We start from the raw sequence: 23,228 nt of genomic DNA, 5'->3' as shown, positions 1-23,228 counted from the left end.
TCATGGAGGAGGCATACCTAAGGTTCGGGAGCCCCTTACAGCTGTGAAAGGAGGGCCTGATGGGATGATTAGGGTCTGGTAACATTGGATTTGGGAAGTTAGAAGACTTGGGTTTGAATCCTAGTTCTGAAAATGTTTGACCTTGGGCAAATCACTTGACTTTTGCGCCTCCCAGGTAAAATGAAATGGTGTCATGATCTCTAAGGGACCCTTGAACTCATGAACCTATGAGGGGCTTGTACTACTGCCTTTTCCCCAGCCATGGATTTAATGGTTTTGTTAAGTGACATTCTAGAATGAATTCCCTGTTAAAGGACATCCATATGGCTCCTCCCAGCCCTGCTCCTTGGGCCAGCCCTGGAGGCTGGCTGAGCCATTTATTCCTAGCTCCCTCTCTCTGTTATATACTGGGCAAAGCTCCTCTTACTAGAAGAGGCCCCAGGGCCGGTGCCAGCTCCCTTAGCAGGTGGGAATTTGGTTTCAGAGGGATCTGGTTACAGCTTGGCCTCTGGAAGTGGAGGGGAGGCGGTTGATGTGAGTCCACTCCATCCTTTTATTCCATGATAGGTTGGGAAGACAGTTACCTTTCACCCTGTGGTGTGCCCTGAGGCCCAGGGACCTACCTGCCTGTTATTACTTTATGCTGGGGTGGCATGTTAGTCACTGCTGTCTGGAGAAAAGTGTTGGTCACAGATCATTCACAAATCATAGCAATCTTAAAAACTGGTTTAGAGGGTTTTCCTAGAGACTACCCTAGAAGGTCAATAGTTCAAGTATTAACTGTGTTTTACAAATGAAAGAATTGAGGCCTAGAAAAGGTTCCTCCTTTCATTCATTCATTCAACAAGCACTTATTAAGTGCCTGCTGTGCGCCAGCCTTGGAGCTAGGTCCTGGAAATGCAGACAAAAATGCAATGGCCTTTCCCTTCAGGCAGTTTACATTTGACATTCCAGGCTTAAATCCTGTGAGAACTCTTACTTCCATAGCTTCAAGGTTTACAAAGCATCTATCGCTACAGCCCTGTAAGAGAGGCATTGAAAGTCTTAGGAGCTGCATGTTGTAAAGAAAATTAATAGTGACAGTAAACAGCCCTTTCTAGTCTCAATCTCAGGCTCTTTCTCTGGAGGTTTGGGCTGCTGGTGGGATCTGCCTGTTCTTGGCATCCCCCATGACCCAGAAGTCCTGTTCCTGGATCCCCCTGGAAGATTAGGCGACTTCGCTAACTTGGGAACCACAGCTTGCCAGCCCCCCTCCCTGTTCGTTAACAAACCCCTTTAATCATTAGGGATAAGAAGGAGTGAGGAGCTGGCTGCAGTCTTCCCCGCACCCTCCTCCCCTTTCCTTTGCCGCATGAGTGAGTCTGGGGATGTTACTGAGCCATAAATATTTCAGCTCAGACTTTCTCAGGGCGTTGCCAGGGTGATGAGCTTGGGGGGGCGGTGCCCCTGGGCCTGGGACTGGAAGTAGGATGGCAGCTCCCTCTCCATTAGGGAGCCTTTGCTTTAGGCTTGTTTTTGCCGGTGGGTCAACCCCAGGAGTGGGGGATGGGGGATGGAACTCACTCTGGGAATAACCCTGGCCCCAAGCCGTCTGCTTCCTGCCGCCGTTGCCTAGGCCCCCCTCAAGGGCCCCAGAGCGTCTCAGATTGCCAAAGCTGGGACCAGCTGTGTTGGTGAGGAAGGATGAACACTGCACCAGTAGCAGGGGCTTTGTCAGTACGAGGAATTGAGGAAACTGGCAGGTCTTCACTTTCTCTCAATGCCTGAGAGGCAGCCAGCCAGCTTTGCCCCAAACCCCTAGCACCTGTAGTGCACCTAGGCCAGTATTTTCTAAAGAAGCAATATTGATAAAACAAGAAGAGTAGGCCAGCTGGCTTAGAATTTGGGAAGACCTGGGTTCAAGTCTTGTCTCTGACATATACCAGCTGTGTGACCATGAGCTAATCGCTCAAGCTCCCATGTGCTCCAGGCAGTTAAATTACAGATGAGTTGGCAGCTTTTATTCACCTGCATTGTATTCACTGGCACTTCCATTACCCTGAGGCACTCGGGAATTCCCTCTCTAGCATTTTGTAAATTGCATTCCTTAGGAAGGGCCAGAGGAGGTGGGCATTCGCTATCCTTACTCTGCAGACAGGAAACAGAAGTGACCTGGCGTCACAGAGGTCGTCAAGGGTTGAGTTGGGATTTGAGCCTAGGACCTGGACTCCCAATTCCATTGTGCTTTCCCAAACACCACCCTCACCCCTCAAGCGTCCAAGCTGGAAATGGTCTTGAGACAAGGATGCTCAGACTGAGTGTTGGCACTACCTCCTCATGCTAGTATACACACATCCCCCAGCTGGGCCAGGGCCTTCTCCAGAGTTCTCATTCTCAAGGCCAAGTTCTTCCAGCGACCTTGGGCTGCTAGGATTTTCGATGCCTTGGTCCCTCCAGGGAAAAATAACGAATGACTACAAGCCCCTGAGGGTGTCTCTCATACCTCCATTGGCTATTAACATCTGGCCTATGAGAAGACAGAGGTCATGAGTCTTCCCTCCCCCCGCTACCTCCCACCCCAAAGAAGCTGTGCCTCCTGACTCGCATCCTGTCAGTCCTAGGGAAGCTATGAGAGTAAGACAACATGATGGGGATGAAGGGGTGGGGCCACTGGGGACAATTCCTGGCTACCCACTACCCTCTGGTGGCTAATATGTGCACTACATGAGATCTGGCTTGCCCTCCACAAACCTGAGGACTTAAGAGGTCTTATGAAGCCTCAGACACACACTGGTTTTGTGATCCTGGGCAAGTCGCTTAACCCTGTCTGCCTCAGTTTCCTCATCTGTAAGATCAGCTGGAAAAGAAATGGCAAACCAGTCCAGTATCTTGGCCAAGAAAACTACAAGTGGGGTCATGAAGAGTCAGACACAACAAAAAATCTCTACGTAGATCTCAAAGTCTCATACCCTACTATTCCTCCTGCCTTCCTCACCATCACCTCTTTCTTAGTCCTATTCTTAGGCTATATAACCTCCTGACCTCACCTCAGTATTCCCTCCTAAATTACTTTGTATTTACAAACATCAACTGTAATATTGGCAGTATCAATGTACATCTCATATAGACTAGTGTAAGTTCATGAAGGCAACAATTGCCATTTCTGTCTTAGTATATCTCCAGGGCCTAGCACCATGCTACATAGTAATCAATTAAGAAATGTTCATTGACCTCCAGTAGTTTACAATCTGGGGCAAGGCAAGACTGTGTAGCAGGAAGAGTACTGCACTGAGTCAGGACCTGGCTTCAAACCCTAGCTCTTGCTCCCTTAAAGTAAGACAAGCCACTGAACTTGCCTCGTTTGCAGAGATTGTCTCTGTGGTCAAGTCCAGTTTGGACACTTTTTTCATTGTTTCCAACTACATTAGATCGTTGTTCGGTATATTAGAGAGGTCAGAGACATCTCAGAAGGGAAGGATCACCTCTAGTTGGGGAGATTCAGAGACATCCAAAACCCTGACATTCTCCAACTTCTAAGTGGCCCCAGTCCTAAACTGTCCAGTTTGTGAGCTTGAGCTTCAAAGTCATTATGTAGGAGGTGGGTTTAGAGGAGGAAGCTTGAATGAACACTAGCTTCTGTTCTGTGGGACCTGAAGCCCAGGACTCTGCCTCCCTGGGATTCTTCATCCCTAAGGGAAATCCTGAGGGATAGCAAAGTTGAAGTCATAGTCCTCTTCCTATGACCCCGGTGGCTGGGTGGTCAGGTGACTGGTCATTTCCCTTCCTACCCCCCCCCATTACCAGAGGATCTAGGGATGCGATTTTAGAGGAAGGGAGAGGTAAGTCTTACTGCCCCAAATGATGTTGAGAAGGGAAGGGGAAAGTGGCTTCCAGCTGAGGGACAAGAAAGCTGGGAAGGAAAACTCAGATACTAACAATGGGTGTTCTGTCAGCCCCCAATGTGTCATTCTGTGGCACTCAGGCTACTTTTTGTGGTGTCCTGATGAACTAGAGCATCTACAGCAATGTGCCCCATTCTGAGTGCCATGTTCACAGAAGAACACTGAGGAAAGTCAGGTGTATCCAGAGAAAGGTGATCAGGGATTATGAGAGGGGAAACCCCATCCACCACTGTCTAGGAGAAATTGGTGAAGGAACAGGGCATGTTTCTTTTGGAGTAGAAAAGGCTTAGAAAGGACATGAAAGAGCGGGGAAGGGAGAAAAGAAAGACCAAGGTGTGAAAGTCGGGGGAGGGGACATCACAGCTCCCTATATGGCTGAACTTCACAACAGACACAATTTAATTGGGCCACCAGGGAATACTTCCCTTTCACTGGAGGTATTCAAATGAAGGTTGTATCTGTTGGGGGTGCTCCAGACTTCTAATATCCCCTAAAGCAGAGAAGGATTCTTAACATTTTATGGGCCTCGGACCCCTTGGGCAGTCTGGTGAGAAGACTACAGGCCCCCTCCCAGAACAGTGTTTTTAAATGCATAAAATAGAATGAATATATAAGATTACAAAGAAAACCAATTACATCGCAATAGTTATCAAAATGGAAAAAAAAGTTCTTGGGATTCCTGGTTAAAACCCCCTTGCACAAAGGTTCCCATCCCTACTGAGAAGGGAAGGGCTGGGGGTCTCCTTTGCGGAGTGGCGGTATAGAATTCTAATGGGTGTGACCCACTGGCCGGAACCCAAGCCTGGGAGGCAGGAGATCAGGGTTCGAGTCTTCCATTCTGCCAGTACCTTGCCGTGTGGACTTGGGCATAAGCCCTCAGAATCCTAGATTTAGAGTTGAGGGGGGTCCCTAAGATTGTCATCATCTAGAGACCAGCACCTTGGTTTTACAGAGGGGAGAAACTGAGGCCCAGAGACGGAAAAGGATTTTGTCTGGGTCACACGGGGTGTGAGACAGGAATCAGGTACTGAGTCCCCAGAACAGCCTTATCTGATCCTTTGTAAAAGAGGGTTGGACTAGACGGTTTCTAAAGACCCTTCCAGTTTATTCAAGCTATGCCTCTGAAGCTTGTGGAGAGGGAAGAAAAAGAAGTGCAAAGAAGCCCTTTCCCCAGACAGCCCTACGGCAGCCCCTTTAAAGCGCGCCCCCGCCTCTTCTCCCTCCCTTCCTCCCTCCCTCCTATGCAAATGAAGCAGCAGCGCGGGGCGAGAGCGCGCGCCTCAGGCCCAGGCACGGGGTTGGAGCGGTTTGTCCCCTCCCGGCCGCCGTCGCCGCCGACATATTGTCCGCAAGAGCGGCGGCGGCGGCGACGGCGAGGGGAGCGCCGGGGGAGGAGATGGGTGAGTGGTGTCGAGCCAGGGAGCAATGGACCGGACTGGCTTAGGCTAGGCTAGGGCTGGTTGGAGCGGAGATGAGGACCTTGGGTAATTGGAACAACGAACCACCGCCCTCCTCAGAGTCTCGCGCCGGGTGTCGGGAGAAGGAAGGAAAAGGGAGGGGAGGGGAAAGAAGGGAGGGGGGCGTGCTCCTCCAGTCCGGGGGCGGGGCTTAGAGAGGTGGGGGTGTGGCCTGGAACGAGAGCGGCGCGGTGGGGGCGGGGCCTCTAGAGTCCGGACGGCCAGAAGGGGGGGAATACTGGTCGAGGGGCGGGGCCTCGGGAGGGATGGGGCTTCGACCATGGTGTTCCAAGGGGGCGGAGCTGCCCCTCCTGCCCCTGTGCCAGCCCGTGCCTTCCAGGCTCCTCTCCCCCAGTGACTCATGGTTCTGCTCTGTGTTTGGGGGCACAGGAGGACGGAGAGGTCCCAACAGGACGTCCTACTGCCGAAACCCACTCTGTGAGACGGGTCCGAGCGGCGGGCCCGGACACGCCTCCAGCTCTTCGGTCACGGGCGTCCGATCCAGGGCTAGGTGAGCCCCGCAACACACCCCCTCCCCGGGGGTCACCCCTGGACTGCGAAATATTGGGGGGGCTGAGGAGTGAAGGTGTTCCTCCTGCTCCCCAGGGCCGGCACTAGGAAGGAACTATTCTTATCTTTAAGATAACTACAATTGTAAAAATCACTAACTTTTGTATAGCTCTTACGCCAGGCACGTGAGCTGATGCTTTACAATTATTATCTCACTTGACAGACTTTCTATGAGACGGGCCATTCTTGCCAACCTCGTCCCCCCCTCACATGGTACCTGGGACCTTGGGCCAGTCCTCCTGTGGCTTCAAGAGGGAGGGGACCACTCTAGGTGGCTGCTTTAGCAAGTGTTTAGGCACCTACTGTGTGGGCCACGAGGGACAGTGGGAGAGGCAGAAAGCTATGATGGGATGCAGTGCTTTCAGAGAGCTTACAGTCTATATAGGATACCATGTTCAGTGCATTGGGAAGTTAGGGATTAAGTACATTAGAGAGTGAGAGAATACTAGAAGAACCCTAGAGGAGGTACCCTTGAATTAGACTTTTAAGCATCAGAAGGAATTCTGTACACTTAAGAGAAAGAGGGAGTGTGTTACACTAAGCAAAGAGAGAAGTCACAGAAGAGTGGGTGCACAGGGCATTTTTGAGGGTACAGATAATGATTTAGTTTGTGTGCATACCATTCATTTTGTACGTCTGGAGGGGAGTAATATGAGATAAGACCAGAAAGGTAGTGGTGCTGTATTGTAGAAGGACTGGAATTTGGACTTTACTGGGCAGAAGATAAGGGGGCCACTACAGAGGTTTCAACAGAGATGACCTGGGCAGATCTTCAAATAAGAAAGCTTATTGCAGCATGGGAAGAACTATCAGGATGTTCTTGCAACCTCCTGTGTGGATAATTAATCAACAAGCACCTATTAGGTGCCAAGCCCTCTGATAAAGAACCTATAAGCATGGTGGTAGAAGAATGAATGGGATGATAAGAGAGATGTGGGAGTGACTTTGAAAAGGTTTGGTATGTGATTTGATGTGAAGAGAGGAAGAAGTAAGATGTGCTGCTGAGGCTTTTTAACGTGTGAGACTGGATGGATGAATGCTTCTGCCACAGACAGAAATAGAGAAGTCAGAAGAAGGAGCAAGTTTCAGAATAAAGACTTTTATTTTAAACATGTTGAGTGTCAGGTACTGGTGAGAGATGTATGTGGAGATGACAGTCAGATTACGGGCCTCTAGCCCTGAAGACGAGTCAGGACTAGATGTCATATAGAAGGCCCTCATTCATATGAGGGCAACTGGGGAGCATGGTGAAGAGAGCCCTGGGCTTGGAGTTAGGAAGACCTGAGTTCCAATTTAGCCTTAGACACTTACTACCTGTGTGACCCTGGGAAATCACTAAATCTCTCTTTCCCTTGGTTTCCTACCAGGATTGTTGTGAGGATCAAATAAGATAATATTTGTAAATGGCATCCGGTGAGCATTTAATAGATGCTTATTTTCTTCCTTCCTTCCATATGCTGCTTTTTGGGGCTGTTCTCTGCCTCCTACCCCTTTCCACTCTTCCTCCACGGGATCATGGCTCCCTGGTCACCCCTCCCTAATGTTGACCCCCTCAGGAGCAGCTCAGGCACAGGCCTCTCCAGTCCCCCTCTGGCTACTCAGACAGTGATCCCCCTGCGGCATTGCAAGATCCCAGAGCTGCCTGTCCAGCCGAGCATCTTGTTTGAACTGCAGCTCTTCTTCTGCCACCTTGTGGCTCTCTTTGTCCACTACATCAACATCTACAAGACCGTCTGGTGGTACCCACCTTCTCACCCGCCGTCACATACCTCCCTGGTAGGTTCCTGCTCTGCTTGGGTTTCCCATCTGGATGTCTGCCTAGATTTCTACTTGAGGACCAAAACACTACACTCCCCATTTGTCTGGCCCTATGCTTCCCTCACTCAGAGCTGAAGGCTGATAATCTAAGTTTCCCTACCTCAGTTTCCTCCTCTGAAAAATGAGAGAATTGGATAAGATCTAAGAGCCATGTCAGCTCTGACATTCCATGTGATTCAGTGATGTGGGGCCTATATAGGGAGTTGTGTAAGGGCCAGATCCCCATAGAATACGTTTTATGTCCTGATCCCACTGTATTTTCAACCCATTTCTACGAGGTGAGTAGGACAACTCTTACTGCCATTTAATAGATGGGGAAAACAGGCCCCAAAGATCACAGCCAAAAGTCAAGGGACTTGACCCCAGACTGGTTTCCCTTGTCTGCCACCAATTTATGAAATAATCTTGGGCAGAGTGAGTTTCTGTCTTTGGGTATTGGTTTTACCTTTTATAAAATGAGGGAAGTAAGCTAGATAATCTCTTAGGTCCCTTCTGGCTTTATAACTTTTTCTATGATTCTACCCCTGGAGCAGGGTGCATAATATCTGCTTTATAGGGTGGTTGGGAGGGAAGCATTTTACAAGCCCTAAACAGGTCTGTCAATGGGAGTTCTTCATGTTGGCTGTGGGGAGGAGGGCTCCAGGCACTGCACTTTGTGACCATTGGACTTCTTTACCTAATAGAACTTCCATCTGATTGACTTCAACGTGTTGGCTGTCACCACCTTGGTGCTGGGTCGACGGCTCATCGGGGCCATCGTGAAGGAGGTGATTGCTCTGTAAAGGGTTGGGACCCTGATTATCCCTGGCCGTGTTCTCATCTACTCTGGTCCCCCTATAGCCTCTTTCCCCAGCCCTGGTGGGGAATGTGTTTCCAAGGCAACTACCACAGTTCCTGCCACAGCCTTCTACACTGGGGCATTTCTCCACAGCCTGGTTTTGCCCACTTCCTCATGTGGTTCAGGATCTTCCTCTCCCCTGCTGTACTTGTTTGGAGAAGAACTAAACAAGTGCTCTCCCTTTTCAAGACCTTCCATCAGCTCCATGGGCTTCTCAGAGGAGAGCTTATTGCTGTATTGGACAGGCTTATTGGTATAGGGGAAAGTGCCTTGGGTTTGGAGTCAGAGGATCTGGGTTCAAATACTGACTCTTCTACTTGTTAGCATTTAGTGAAGTTGCTTAATCACTCTGGGTCTCACATTTCCCTTTGAAAGAATCCAGCCTTGACTCGATCTTTCTGAGGCTTGTCCTTGCTCCAAATCTTTTGATCAAGGTAAAGGGGATGGAGATCATCCACTTTCCCTTTTTCCCTGATTCCTTTGGTGTGGGGTCATGGGCTATTTAGGAAGCAGGGACCAGATACAGAGGACTGGACAGCCCTGGGAGAGGCATCCTAAGTGATGAGCATGCCTTCTCTCCTCCCACCCGCCAGGCTTCTCAGAGCAGCAAGGTCTCCCTCCCACGCTCAGTCTTCTTGGTCCTCACGCGCTTTGCCATCCTCACTGGGACGGGCTGGAGCCTGTGCCGCTCCATCATCCATCTCTTCAGGACCTACTCCTTCCTTAATCTCCTGTTCCTCTGTTACCCGTGAGTTACCCTTCTCCCTTTCCCAGCTCTCATTCTCCCCACTGGGCTCATTTATGGTGTTCTCTCCACGGAATAGATAAGAACATTGAGGGCCAAGAAGTGCTGTAAGACCCCTAGCAGGTCAAGGTTGGGGGACAGAATCTGTCAGGGGCCCTGGTCAGGAAGGGGGGGTAGGATAAGGAATCAGGGGAAGGGGAATCCCTAGAAGGAGGCAGATGGTATAGTGGGAAGGACCTTGGATGCACAGGGCTGGGAAGGATGAGATGAGGCCATGGACGTCCAGGACATTTATAAATATCAGCTCTTGTTATCCAGAGTCAGACGATGTGAGTTCTGACCCCAGCAAAGGAACTTATTGAGATGAATGGCCTTGGGCAAGTCCCTTCACCTTTGGGCTTTAGTTTCTTAATTTGCAAAACTAATGTTTAGGATTAGGTTTAAGGTCCCTCTCTCTTGTACAATTATCCCCAAAGTCTTTTCTCCCTCCTGCCCCAGGTTTGGAATGTACATCCCATTCCTGCAGCTGAACTATGACTTTCGAAAAACAAGCCTCTTTGCCCAAGTGGCCAACATTGGTCCTCGGGAAGCAGGAAGCAGTGGAGGCGGCCCTCCTTCACGGGGCCGGGACTACCTGACAGTTCTGAAAGAGACATGGAAGCAGCACACGCAGCAGCTGTATGGTGCTGAGGCCATGCCCACCCACGCCTGCTGCCTCTCCCCAGATCTCATCCGCAACGAGGTGGAGTTCCTCAAGATGGACTTCAACTGGCGCATGAAGGAGGTACTGGTCAGCTCCATGCTCAGCGCCTACTACGTGGCCTTTGTGCCAGTGTGGTTTGTAAAGGTAGGTGCAGCCACAGGCAGCAGGCACTTCCCCCTCAAGAGAACGCGTGAAAAGACCCTGTGATTGTGTGTAGGAAGCTTCCCCCTCTCCTCCCCCCAGTGGCAGGTATGCTCCCTGTGCTGGAGCACTCTTAGCTCTGCCTGGTCTCCACTTTGAGCTAGCTCATCAATGATTCAGAGCTCTGTGGCACTTTGAGATTCCAAAGCCCCGTACTCACAGCTAGCCTGTGAGGGGTAGGTAGGAATAGGAGTGGTAACCCAGTCTGACAGATGAGAAAACTCAGGCTCACAGAAGGGAATGATTGACTTAGCCAGGTAGGGTCACAACTAGCAGTGAACCCAGGACTCTGCTGCCTCAAAAACCAGCTCTCTCCCCTCTGCTGAGACAAGGTCATAACAGACAACTCTAGTTGTCATGTGCTTTTTTTACTAGATTAACCAGAGCAGGAAAAGTTTCACTAGATTTCAATAAAGCCTTTGTCAAGGTGTTTCATGCTCTCTTTAAAATAGACCCCACAATCAGAATCATAGAGTTAGAAGGGACCTTAGAGATCATTTAGTCTAAGCCCTTAATTTTACAGATGAGGAAACTGAGGCCCAAAGAGGTTAAGAGATTTGCCCAAGGTAAACACAGGCCTGGGGATTTGAACTCAGGTCCAAGGATTCCAAATTTAGCATTCTAAATGCAGTGTTCATTACATCATTTTCTAGTATTCCTTTCTTCTCCTTCCTCCCTCTCCCTCCCCTCCCCTCCCCTCCCTTCCGTTCCCCAAATACTTCCTTGTAATCAGAGTAAATTTGAGCAAAATCCACCCAACAAAGCAACTTTGTCTGACACTGCATGTGGCATTGCAGAATTCTGGTTTTTCTTTCAAAAGATAAGTGTGTTTCGTGATCTGTTTTCTTGGATCAGGATTGGTCATTTCAGTTCATCTGAATTCTGAAACATTTATGAGTTATTATCGTTTACATTATTATTTTAGTCCATCTTTTATTGTTCTCTTGGTTGTACTTTCTCTACTCTAAATCAGTTCATACAAATTTTCCCACATTTCTCTGAATTCCTATCAATGGGTACCCAATTTGTTTCAAGTTTTTTGATGCAATGGAGTGTTGCTGGGAATATTTTGTGCTATATGGGCTCTTGCTTTTTGTCATTGGCCTCCTGGACCCAGTGGTGGAATCACTGGGTCCCAACTTAGTGCTCTTTCTTGCATAATTCTGGTCTTCCGAAACTGTGGGACCTAGTTCAAAGCTCCACCAACAGTGCAGTAGTATGGCTGTCTCCAGGTGGCTTCTCCAGTACTGACTGCTTTTCATCTTTACCAGTTTTCTGGACATCAGGTGAAATATCAAAGCTGTTTTAATTTGCATTTATCTGATTTTAGTGATTTAGAGCATTTTTTCGTCTGATTCTTGATGTTTGTATTTCTTTCATGTTATCTTTTTGAAATATCCTTTGTCCATGTCCTTTGACCACTTAGCATATGCAATTAGCTTTTAGTCATGAATCTGTCAATTCCTGATATGCTTTAGATGTCAGATTTTTATTAGAGATATTTGAAAAAATATTTTTTCCAACATTTTTCTTGTACTTTCATTGGTTCTGCTCATGGAAAAGCTTTTTAAATTTCGTAAAGTCAAAATTGTCTGTTTTGTCTTTTGTGATATCTTCTGTCCCTTGTTTGCTTATGAATTTTATCGCAGCCATAGATGCTGAAAGGTGCCTCTTCTCTTCTCTTTTCATTTATTTATAGTGTGGCCTTTTCTACAAAGGACATTTATTTATTGTCATGTTATTATGGTACCTCAGGCTCTTCTTGATAGACAAAGTGGAGAGATGTGTCTAAATAATGGTAACAGGTGTTTTCAGAATTGGTTGAATGACTGAACATATAGATGAGTTATTAGCAGTTCAGTGTAATCTTAAAAGAAAGGTCTTTAAGTGGAGTGCCTTAGAGATCTTGTACTTGACTCTGGGCTGTTTACCATTTCAATCAGTAACTTAGAAAAAGTGGTCACTGCATCAGATTTGCAGGTGACACAAAGCCAAGAGAGTTCTTTGTCCAACAGTAGGGATCCAAGTAGATCTGGACAGGCCAGAACTTTCTTCTAAATTGAAAAAGATGAAATTTAATAGGGATTGATATAAATCATATCCTTGGGCCCAACAAAGTCAGTTTCACAAGGGGCTATGAGTAGAGACAGAACCAAAACATGTCATTAGGAAGATGTAGTCATCATTTCCTCTGATGAAGATCTGGGCCAGGGGTTGAGTGGGTCAATAGGGTGAAAGACTTGTAAGCTGACTAGGGAAGAAAAAGTCTTTGTATCAAATATCTAACAGGGGTCTGATAGCCAAAATATGTGGACAGCTAATAGCCAAATAGAAGACAAAGGGCTATTTCACTTAGTGATCTCATCAGCTTCCATGGGTTTAATTACCATCTCTATGCTGATGATTTTCAAATCTGCTTATCCAGCCCTATCTTCTCTCCTTGCCTCCAGATTTGAATCTCCAACTGCCTGTTGGACATCTCAAATTTGATGTCTTATCCACATCTTAAACTCAGCATATCCCAAACTGAACTCATTTCCTCTCACTCCAAACCTTTCTCTTCCTCACTTCCGTATTACTGTTGAAGGTACCACTATCTTTCAGTCATCCAGACTCAGAACTGAGGTATCCTCCTAAACCGAGCAGAGCTGACTATGCATTCTCTCTTGTTTCTCATATCCAATCTGTTTCCAAGGATTATTGATTTTGTCTTTGCAGCATCTCTCAGGATGTGGCCCCTTCTCTCCTCTGGCACTGCCGCCACCCTGATGCATCCTGTTGTTACATTATGCTTGGATTATTGCCGTAGCCTGCTGGTGGGTCTGCCTGCCTCAAGTTTCTCCCCACTCCAGTCCATCCTTCATTCATTTGCTAAAATGATCTTCCTAAAAAACACACGTCTGGCCATATCATTCCCTGGACCCTTATTCAATGGTACCTTATCACCTCTAGCATCTGATATAAAATCTTCATTTTTGGCATTCAAACCCTTCCTAACCTGTCTGTGCCCCCCACCCCCACCCCCCCACACACACCCCTTTTTAGGCTCACCCAATTTACTCTGTGATACAGTTAGGCCAGTCTTCTTGTGTTCCTGAAACAGGATGCTTCATCTTCTGACTCTGGTCATTTTTACTGGCTGTCCCCCACGCCTGGAATGCTCTTCACTTTCTAACTCACCTGGCTTCCTTCAAGTCCCAACTAAAATCCCACCTTCTACACAAAGCCTTTCCCAATCCCCCTAAATTCTCATCCTTTCCCTGATCATTTCCAATTTATCCTGTCTCTATCTTATTTGTACATAGTTGTCTGCATGTTGTCACCAAGTTGCCCCTACCCATCAAATAGGGTATGGTTAAAGGAATTGTGGCTCTTGAGCACGACGGAATCAGTATTATGCTGTAAAACAAACAGTGACAGAATGGATACAGAGAAGCATGCGAAGACTTCTATGAACTGATGCAAAGAGAAGTAAACAGAAACAGTAAAAAATATATGCTTAATCACTGTGGCACTGTAAATGGACCGAACAATATCAATCAAAACTAAATGTTGAAAAATTATAACAACCAAGCATGGCCCCAAAGTAACAATAAAAATAATGATAACAACGAGCACTAATACAATACGTATAGCGCTTTAAGGTTTGCAGAGCAAGCTCATTTGATCCTCACCACAACCCTATGAGGTCCTCATTTTACAGATGGGGAAAATGAGGCAGAGTTGAATAACTTGCTCGAGGTCATACGGCTAGTGTCTGTGGCTAGAGTTGAACTCAGGTCTTCTGACTTCCAGGCCTTGTGCTCTATCCACTGTGCTGCCTAGCTGCCAAGAAGGCTTACTTGCAGAGATGGAGGATCGTGGGTCAAAAACAGCTTGTTATGTCAGGCTTTTTGATACATGGGTCAATTCCACAGAACCTCTTCTTTTTTAAAAAATATTATAAAGGGTGGCTCTCTGGGAAGGGGGGAAGGTAAGAAAGATGGTGAGATGTAAAAACAGAAGATATAAATAAAATTTTATTTTAAAAGATATATTAGTTGTGTTGAGGCAACCAAAAAAAAGCAAAGATAATCTTGGGCTGAATTAAGAGGGCCCCAGTGTTCAGGGCTAGGGCAGTGGTAATTCTGCTGGACTGTACTGGGTCACCTCTGGAGTATTATATCCAGCCGTAGTACCTGTATTTTAAGAAATGCATTGACAGGCTATCTGGGGGAGGACCCTCAGGATGGTGAGGAAAAAACCCAAGATCATAGGAAGAATGAGTTCTTGAAGGCATCGGGTTAGCCTAGACAAGAGAAGGCTTGTCGAGTCAAGTTAGCTGCTTTCTGGCATTTCAAGGACTACCCTTGCCTGAGGGATTAGATCTGTTTTGTTTGATCCCAGGGAAATGGTGGGAAGAGGCAGACAGGATGTAAGGACAGAATTCCTAACAGTGTTGCCCCAGAGGGATGCAGGCTGCCTAGGGATCTTTGCACAGAAACTGGATTACCATGCTCATCCACTTTGTTTTAGAAGGGTTTCTTACTCAGGTTTGGGTTGGGGTGGCCACCTCTGAGGTCCCTTCCAACTCGGAGATTTTGTGATCCTGGAATCTTACCTCTCCCACCTTTAAACCACCTTTCTGACCTTCCTCCCCTTGGTCTTCAGTTTCTTTATCTGGAAAATAAGGAGCTTATACTAGATATCTCGAAGGATCCTTGTAGCCTAAATCTTACGGGAAGATGGCTTTGTCCTTAAGGGGAGGCCTGGGTAAGAGGCAGGCCCCAAGGGGATGGGTCTCTCCTATTGTCTGATGCTGCCACACTTTCCCCTTGCTTTGTCTCCTTCCCCAGAACACCCATTATTATGACAAGCGCTGGTCCTGTGAGCTCTTCCTGCTGGTGTCCATCAGCACCTCTGTGATCCTCACCCAGCACCTCCTGCCTGCACACTATTGTGACCTGCTTCACAAAGCTGCTGCCCACTTGGGCTGCTGGCAAAAGGTGGACCCTGCCCTCTGCTCCAACGTGCTTCAGCATCAGTAAGTGGGAGGGGAGGGGAGGCGGGGCGGAGGGGATGGGGACCACAGCTGAAGGGGCTCAAGGAGGGCTTATGCCTGTGTTTGCCAGAGGCAGGACCAAAAACAAGCCCCTCTGCCAGACTGAGGCTTCTGCCAGAGAACCCCAGTCACTCATTTCACCTCACTAGAGGATTCTCTGGAGGCAGCTGGGCAGAAAGGTCACTGGATTTCCAGTCTGAGGACCTGGATTTAAACTCAGTTCTGCCAGTGTGCGCGACATTTGGCCATTTGACTCTGCGCTTCAGCTTCTCCCTCTGTGACTGCAAGAATGAGATTGATTGCACGAGTCCTAAGCTCACATTGCCCATTATGTGCCGGGCACTGTGCTAGTTTACACTTTGATCCTCACGACAGCCTGGGGAGGTAGGTAGGCGCTATTATGATTCCCATTTTATAGATGAGGAAACTGAGTCACACAGCTAGTAAGTATCTGAGGCCCAACTCTAGCCCTCTGTAATCTGTGGAAGCAGGAGCAGACTCTCCTCGAAGAGTCATGGATTAAGCTCTGGACTTGGAGTCACAAATGTCTGGGTTCAGATCCCTCCCCAGACTTATACTAGCTGTGTGAACCTGGACAAGTCACTTAACTGCTCTGGGCTTCAGTTTCTACATCGGTAAAAATGAGAGGGTTAGACTTGGTGGCTTTTAAGGTCCCTTCGAGATCCAAATCTGTGATGCTAAGACGTCCTTGAAGCAGATAAGGGAAGATTGGTGAACTAGATGTCCCAGGAGGTCACGCCTTCCAGGCATTCGGTGGAGTCTGTGGGACTGCCTGTCCACAGTGGTGCGAAGGAGAGTCTGCTCAGGAACAGCCGGACGCTGTGCCCTCTGAGAGGCTGTGATTCTGCAGTGTGCTAATGCTCGTGTTTTACAGGTGGAGAAACATCGTCATCATCATTTTCCCTTTTCTAGCTCTTTTAGGTCTGAGAAACATTCTCCTCACAGCAGACCCCTAGAATGTAGCCCAGATAATTTTCATGAGCCTCATTTTACCAGTAAAGAAGAGGGTGCTAAGGGTTAACTGATTTGTCCATACTTGCGCATCAAGCATGGGTCTGAGGCAGGGTTTGAACCCAGGTCTTGTGACTCCCGGTCCGAACTCTCAGCCAGTATGTCATGCTTTCTTTAAAAAAGCTCTTATTCACTGTCATGTAAATGCCGCCATGACCTTGTACATTTCTTATTAAACAAAACAAAGCCATGTTGGGCTGATATGTGTATATAGTCAAACCAAAGCTTTTCCGGTTCAGTTAAGGATATAAACAGTTTCTTCTTAGCTTTAGTGTCTCTAGATTCCAGACGTGAATATATTTTAGACAAAAAAGTTTAATCCAGATCTCCGATTCTCAAAGGGGAAAATGATTTAAAGTCTTTCTGAAGGCAGTGCCACCCTTGCCCTAGGCTTCCTGATCTAAATCTGACACCCCTTTTAGCACTGCTAGTCACGGGAGGGAGCCTCTCTCCACCATCCTTAATTAAGCAGGTGCCAGGTGACAGAGAACAAAGCCACCTCTGATCATAAGGGGTTCCTCTTCTACCAGGGCAGAGTACAAGTACATGTGGAAATCTCTACACAATCAAAGTGAAAAGAATAAATACCAAGTAAAGGACAAGGTTGTTCCAAAGAAGGCAGGACTGGTAGTTGAGGAGCAGGAAGGGTTCCCCCTAGGCAGAGGGTTGTTCTGGGAAGTGGAGGTGAGGAGCTAGCGCACTCCAGGCATGTGAAATGGCTGTTTTCAGAGGTGTGGGTATAGGGAATGGAATGTTGCATGGGAGGAGCCTAGAAAAGACGAGTTTGGCTGGGATGTAGAGAGTAATGTCCTGTAGTATGATTAGAAATATAGGTTGAGTCCAGGATATGAAGGTTTTAAAAACAAAACAGAGGTTGTATTTAATACTAAAGGTAATAGGCAGCCATTGGGGCTTATTGGTTAGATCTGCATCTAAAGAAAATCACTTTGGCATCATTGGGGAAAATGTACTGGAGTAGAGGGAGACTTGAGGCAAGAGACCAATTAGGAGACTGTGGAAATAATCCAGGCAAGATGAGGGGTCAGGTATGAGATGTTAGGGCAACTGATTGTGTGTGTGGAGCGAGATGGTGAAGAGCATGGAGAATGCCAGTATTGCCAGCCTGGGGGGTTGGAAGGGTGGTAGTACCTTCTTCAGAATAGTATTTGGAGGTGCGGATTTTCAAGGAACGATCCTGAGGGTGAGCTGTTTTCCGGATGGTCCATTTGAGATGTCAGTAAGCAATTGGTGACCTGGGACCAAAGTTTCTGGAAGACCGGTGAGCCATTGGCATAGCATTGAGCATTAAAGTACTGAGAGCAGATGGGGTTACCAAGAAAGCTTGTGTGGAGAGGACAGTTGGCCAGAGTCCTGGGAAGCACCCACGGTTAAGGACGAAATATGAATGAGGAGCCAGCCAAGGAGACTTAAGAGGAGGAGAACCAGAAAAGACAAGTGTGACAGAACCCAAGAGAGGAGGGTGGATGGCAGTAATCAGATGCAGTAGATAGAACCAAAAGGATGAGGACTAAAGAAAGACCCTCAAGTTCAGTGACCATCGATAGCTTTTGAAACAACCGTTTCAGTCGCACGATGAGGTCAGAAGCCAGATTTCAGAGCGTTGAAGTGAGAGGGGAGGAAGTTGAGGCAGTGAATGCTGGCACCTTTTTCTGGGAGCTCAGAGATGATGACATGTGACAATAGAAGGGTCTAGTGAAGGCTTTTTAAGGATGGGGGAGATTGGGGCACATTTGAAGGTAGTAGTCAGGAAGGAATGAGCATATAGGGGGGCCACGGAAGATTCGAGGGGGTAGGGGAGTGATTGAATGGCAGTCTGCTGGAGAAGGCAGGAGAGGCCAAGACAGGGTCAAGGGACTATGGAGAGATTGATGTTGGCAATGAAAAGGCCACCATGTTATCAGAGACTAGGGCAAAGAAAGTGAGAATAGGGAGTTACCTCAAGCAGTAAGTTTGATCTAGGAGGGCAGAGGGACCCAGTGGGAACTCATTCTTCTAAGGACCTCTTTGCCCAGCCAGTCAGCATCCTCTCGGCTAGCTGTGTTGTTTGAAGTGGTGACTGATGTTCGGCCTATTGAAGGAAGACTTAGGTTTGTCTGAGCCCAGGGGCAGGAGTGCCCAAGCTGAAGTAGGGCGAGGCCAGGAGGAGGACAAGAGTATGTCTTAGCATCTTGCTCAGAGGGAGAAGGCGAAAGAGAAGGAACTTAGGTGAGGTTTTCCTGAGACAGAGGCTTTGAGTTGGGTCTTTTGCCTCAGCCTCAAGTCACCAAGTGTGTTTCAAGGGCCTGCTATCTGCCAGGCTAAGCAGTAGGGATACAAAGACAAACACAAAACAGTCCTGCTCTCGAGGACCTCACAGTCAAGTGGATCCTCCAACTTCCCACCAATCCAAAGAATAGACCCCCATTATAGTCACATTTCCTTCTGCATGGAGTAAAAGCAGCATGGCTGTGGCTAGCCAGGAAAGCCTGGGCTCAGGTGCTCCCCACAGTTCTCAAGAAGGCACGTGACAAAGAGACGCTGATCCATTGGCAGAAGGTTCCCTAAAATCACCAGTCTGGAGTTTTTAGAAAAGGGTAGGACAGGATCTCAGAACTGGAAGGGCCTTCCCAGGACATTCAGGCCAACTCATTCTGTGGTGCCCTTGAAAGTGGTTATCCAGCCTTCTCTTGAGAGCCCTTTACAAGGCCACCGTATTGCTCCCATTCCATAGGTGATTATTAAGTGTCTGCTGTGTGCAAAGAATTGTGTTAGGAGTCAGGCACGATACAGAGCTAGGGAAGGCAGGGTAAGCCTCTGTGCTCCTGGGATGCCCAGTCCACCATGACCAATGCACAGAATGGTATGAGGGGGCTGTGAAAATAGATGACTACCAGCTGAGGGGATCAGGGAAGACTGCCTGGAAAACGGGGTGGGTAGAAATTCAGTAGATGGGAAGATGAACAGGGCTCAGGCAAGAAAGCAGGAAGCATATGCAAGACAGCCAGTTTTCAATTAGCGTAGCGTATATGGGATTGTACAAAGAAGAAAAGGGGAGTCCAAATTATAAAGGGCTCTGAATGCCAGGCGGAGTACTTTGAACTTTGGTTTGTAGTCACTGGGGAGCCATTGAAAGGTTTTGAGCCAAGGAGTAACATAACCAGGTCTCTACATAAAGAAGGTTGTTCCAGCTGCAGGTGAAGGGTATATTAGTATGTATAGAGTAGGCTCTTTAATGGTAACCCCTATTGGGTGCAAATGAGGGCTTACGCTAAGGTCCAAGTACTGGGCAGTGTAGATAACAGCTATTGTTCACTCTGGCTTCTTTTCCCTGCCATATCACACTGCCAATTTGTAGACTGTTACTGTTGACAGAGACCTCAGATAGCATTTAGTCCAACCACTGTGTCATGCAGGTGAGAAAGAAGGGACATGACTTGACCAAGGTCACACATCAGTTCACAGGCAGAGGTGGGGCCATAAGCCACCCTCAGTGCTCCTGCAACTCTCATCCCCATAGATAGGTTTCAAGCCACTGGACAGAGGCAGGGGCCTGGTGTGACAGGACATTGCTGGACTCTCCCTCCAGGTGGACAGAGGAGTGCACATGGCCACAGGGTGTACTGGTGAAACACAGCAAAAATGTCTACAAAGCCATTGGCCATTACAATGTGGCGGTGCCTTCAGATGTGTCCCACTTCCGCTTCCATGTGAGTGTCTTCTGTACCAGGAAATGGGACGTGAGGGGTGGGATGGGGTGTGGGTGGGGCAGATCCTGCTGCCACCTGAGGATTCCAATTACTCACTTGCAGCATCGCCAAGCATTCAATTCAGTAAATCCAGTGCTGTGTGTGTTCTGGTGCTAAGTACATAAGTCTTTGGGATATAAACAGATCAGACCTTTGAGGGGTTATAATCTATTCTAGTTGATGAGGATGCACCTGCACAAATAAATATAATGCAAATGAATATGTTGTGAGTGGGTGTAAGAGATGTGAACAGGATGCTGTGTGCAGAGAGCAGAGGGAAAGGTCATTGTCACTGGGGCATCCCAGGAGGCCTTTCTGGAGGAGGAAGCATCCTAGCTGGGTCTCTGTCCAAAGAAAACCCTTGTGGAACACTAACCCCTCCCCTCTGCTAGTTTTTTTTTAGCAAACCACTGAGGATCCTCAACATCCTTCTTCTGCTCGAGGGAGCTGTCATCTTCTACCAGCTGTATTCACTGGTCTCCTCAGAGAAATGGCACCAGACCATTTCTCTGGCACTCATCCTTTTCAGTAACTACTACTCCTTCTTCAAGCTGCTGCGGGACCGGCTGGTGCTGGGCAAGGCGTACTCCTATTCAACCAGCCATCGCCAGCCCGAGCACAAGTTCAGCTGAATCGAGGCTGGCTGGGCCACTTCAGGAGGATGGGGTGGGACTGGGGGGAGGGAAGAAAAAAACAACCAAAAAACCCACAAAAAAAATCAGAGCTCTGTATTTTTGTTACGACTGCTTCTTTCTTTGATAACTGATGTAATTAAAAGGAGAAAAGAAATGACATATTTTTGTACTCCCAATGACCCGTGTCTTGTGGTTATTACAGGGCAGAGTCAGGAGAGGAACTTCCTAGGTCTCTGGGTTGGGAAGGAATACAGCTGGGTCCCAGGGCTCCCTAATCAATGACTGCATGCTTCCGTTGGCAGCAGTTCTGTTTCAGACATTCCCGTGGATCGGTTGTTAGGAAATTAGACCAGGACGCCTGAATTAGAATGGGCTGCTTTGGTAGGTAATGAGTTACCTGTCACCAGAGGTCTCCAAGCAGAAACTGGATGGCCATGTGTTTGGGGGAAATTATAAAGGAGGGTTTCTATTTAGGTACCAATAGCTCAGATTAGATAATAACTAATATTCCTTCTAATTCTTGAGATTCTGATTGTAATCAGCTGTCACTAATTCCCTATATGACCTTTGGCGAGTCACTTTCTCTGGAGCTCAGTTTTCTCATCTATAAAATGAACACATTGGACCCCATGATCTCCAAGGGCCCTTCTAACTAGCATCATTCCCTGGATGCTGAACTCCTGTCTGAAGAGTGCATATGGGGCATATATTGATATTAGATCAGATAGGTGTATGTTTAATGTGAATTAATTTTGTTTTGGTAACTTCCTGACATTCCTTGAGATGCTTATGTACACACAGGTGTTGGAAATAGTTGAAATCACTGCATTACAGAATAGATGTATTTTGCAAACATTGTTTTTGAATAGCAAAATGACAATACCAGATTTGGAGTTGGAAGACCTTGGGCTTGAAACCAGCTCACTGCCTGTGAGATTTTGGTCAAATTTGAATCTCTCAGCTAAACCTGATAAAATGGCAAAGTTAGACCAACAGATGTTCTTAACCTGGGATTTGTGAATTTGCTTTTGAAATATTTTTATTACATTACGTGGTTCAGTTTAATTGGTTTCCTTTTTTAGGGGGTGTGTGTGTGTGTGTGTACATATATGGTTGGTTAGTTGTTGTCCTTCGTTCTTGAAGAGGACCAAAATGACATCACTATGCTTGAGTCAAGATTCGTTGTGTCTGACTGTGGCTGATCAGACCAATACGAGCTCAGGATTTGCTACCACAGGTTGTCCACAAATAATCCATGTGGACATTTGGAGTCGATACTCCTAACATGTGCATCCTGTGTTTCCTTTGAGCTGTTTCAATTCTGCTTTGCTCAAAGAGCATAGCACCTTCTCCAATGTGGGAACGCCGTGCTGAGCAGTCCTGTGCCAATGTCACACAATCAATTCCAAAGTTCTTGAGAGAGACCTTGAGAGTGTCCTTGTATCACTTCTGACCACCATGTGAACACTTGCCCTGTGTGAGTTCTCCATAACATGGTCTTTTTGGCAAGCCTACATTGTGCATTCAAACAGCGTGACCAGCCCATTGGAGTTGCACTCTCTGAAGAAAATTTTGAATGCTTGGCAGTTCAGTGTCTGGTACCTTCTGCCAGGTGATCTTCAGAATCTTCCCAAGACAATTCAAATGGAAGTGATTGTTTCCTGGCTTGGCACTGGTAGACTGTCCAGGTTTCATAGGCATTCAACAACGAGGTCAGTTCAGCAGCTCTGTAGACCTTCAGTTTGGTAGTCAGTCTAATACCTCTCCTCTCCCATACCTTCCTTCAGAGCCTCCCAAAAACTGAGCTAGCTCTGCAATGCTCATTAGCAATGTGTACATCCCTGGAAAGTACACTACTAAGGTAAGTGAACTTATCCACAGCATCCAAAACTTCTCCATTTGGTGTAATTGATCCATCCACGTATGAATGATGTGGTGGCTGATGGAGCACCTGTGTTTTCTAGGTGTTAATTGTTAGGCAAAAAATAGCACAAGCAGCAGAGAATTGATCCATACTTCATTGCATCTCAGCTTCAGAGGCTGCACTGAGTGCACAATCATTTGCAAACAGAAAATCATGCACCAACACTCCTTCCACTTTGGTCTTGGCTTGTAGCCTTTTCACGTTGAAGAATTTACCATCAGTGTGGTAGCTGACCTTGATGCCATGTTCATCCTCATTGAAAGCATTTGACAACATGACTGGAAACATCATGCTAAAAAGCATGGGAGCAAACACAGAGCCTTGTTTCACTCCATTGGTGACTGGGAAGGCATATATGTGTGTGTTTATGTGTATATGTATATGTGTGTATATGTATATATACATGTATATACACACATATGTACATACACCATTTATTTTTGCATTAAAAATGCTACTCAGAGAAGGGGCCCATAACAAAAAAAGACCAAGTACCCCTGAAATAAAGAGAGAATTTCCCTTCAAATTCTAAATCCTATGCTGAATGAGAAAGTATTTATTATGCACCTACTGAGTGTCAAATACTGTGCTAAATACTAATGATTAAAAAAAAAGTGACAATCTCTGTCTTCAAGGA

At 47.2% G+C, this 23,228-nt stretch overlaps 1 protein-coding gene across 1 annotated transcript; it reads left to right on the top strand.

Annotated features, from left to right (window-relative positions):
* The first annotated feature begins 5,214 nt into the window (after positions 1-5,214).
* Positions 5,215-20,826, top strand: TMEM39B (transmembrane protein 39B). The gene is made up of 9 exons (XM_036742605.1): positions 5,215-5,281; positions 5,729-5,849; positions 7,465-7,684; positions 8,410-8,493; positions 9,158-9,312; positions 9,808-10,156; positions 15,049-15,236; positions 19,873-19,993; positions 20,425-20,826. Exons 1-9 carry the CDS (start codon positions 5,278-5,280, stop codon positions 20,662-20,664), a joined length of 1,482 nt encoding a protein of 493 aa, XP_036598500.1. The 5' UTR covers positions 5,215-5,277; the 3' UTR covers positions 20,665-20,826.
* The last annotated feature ends 2,402 nt before the right edge of the window (positions 20,827-23,228 follow it).

The sequence above is a fragment of the Trichosurus vulpecula genome, chromosome 2 (assembly GCF_011100635.1).
Source record: "Trichosurus vulpecula isolate mTriVul1 chromosome 2, mTriVul1.pri, whole genome shotgun sequence".
Lineage (NCBI taxonomy): Eukaryota > Metazoa > Chordata > Mammalia > Diprotodontia > Phalangeridae > Trichosurus > Trichosurus vulpecula.
The sequence above is the reverse complement of the archived record's forward strand: the minus strand, read 5'-3'. Positions and strand labels throughout refer to the sequence as shown.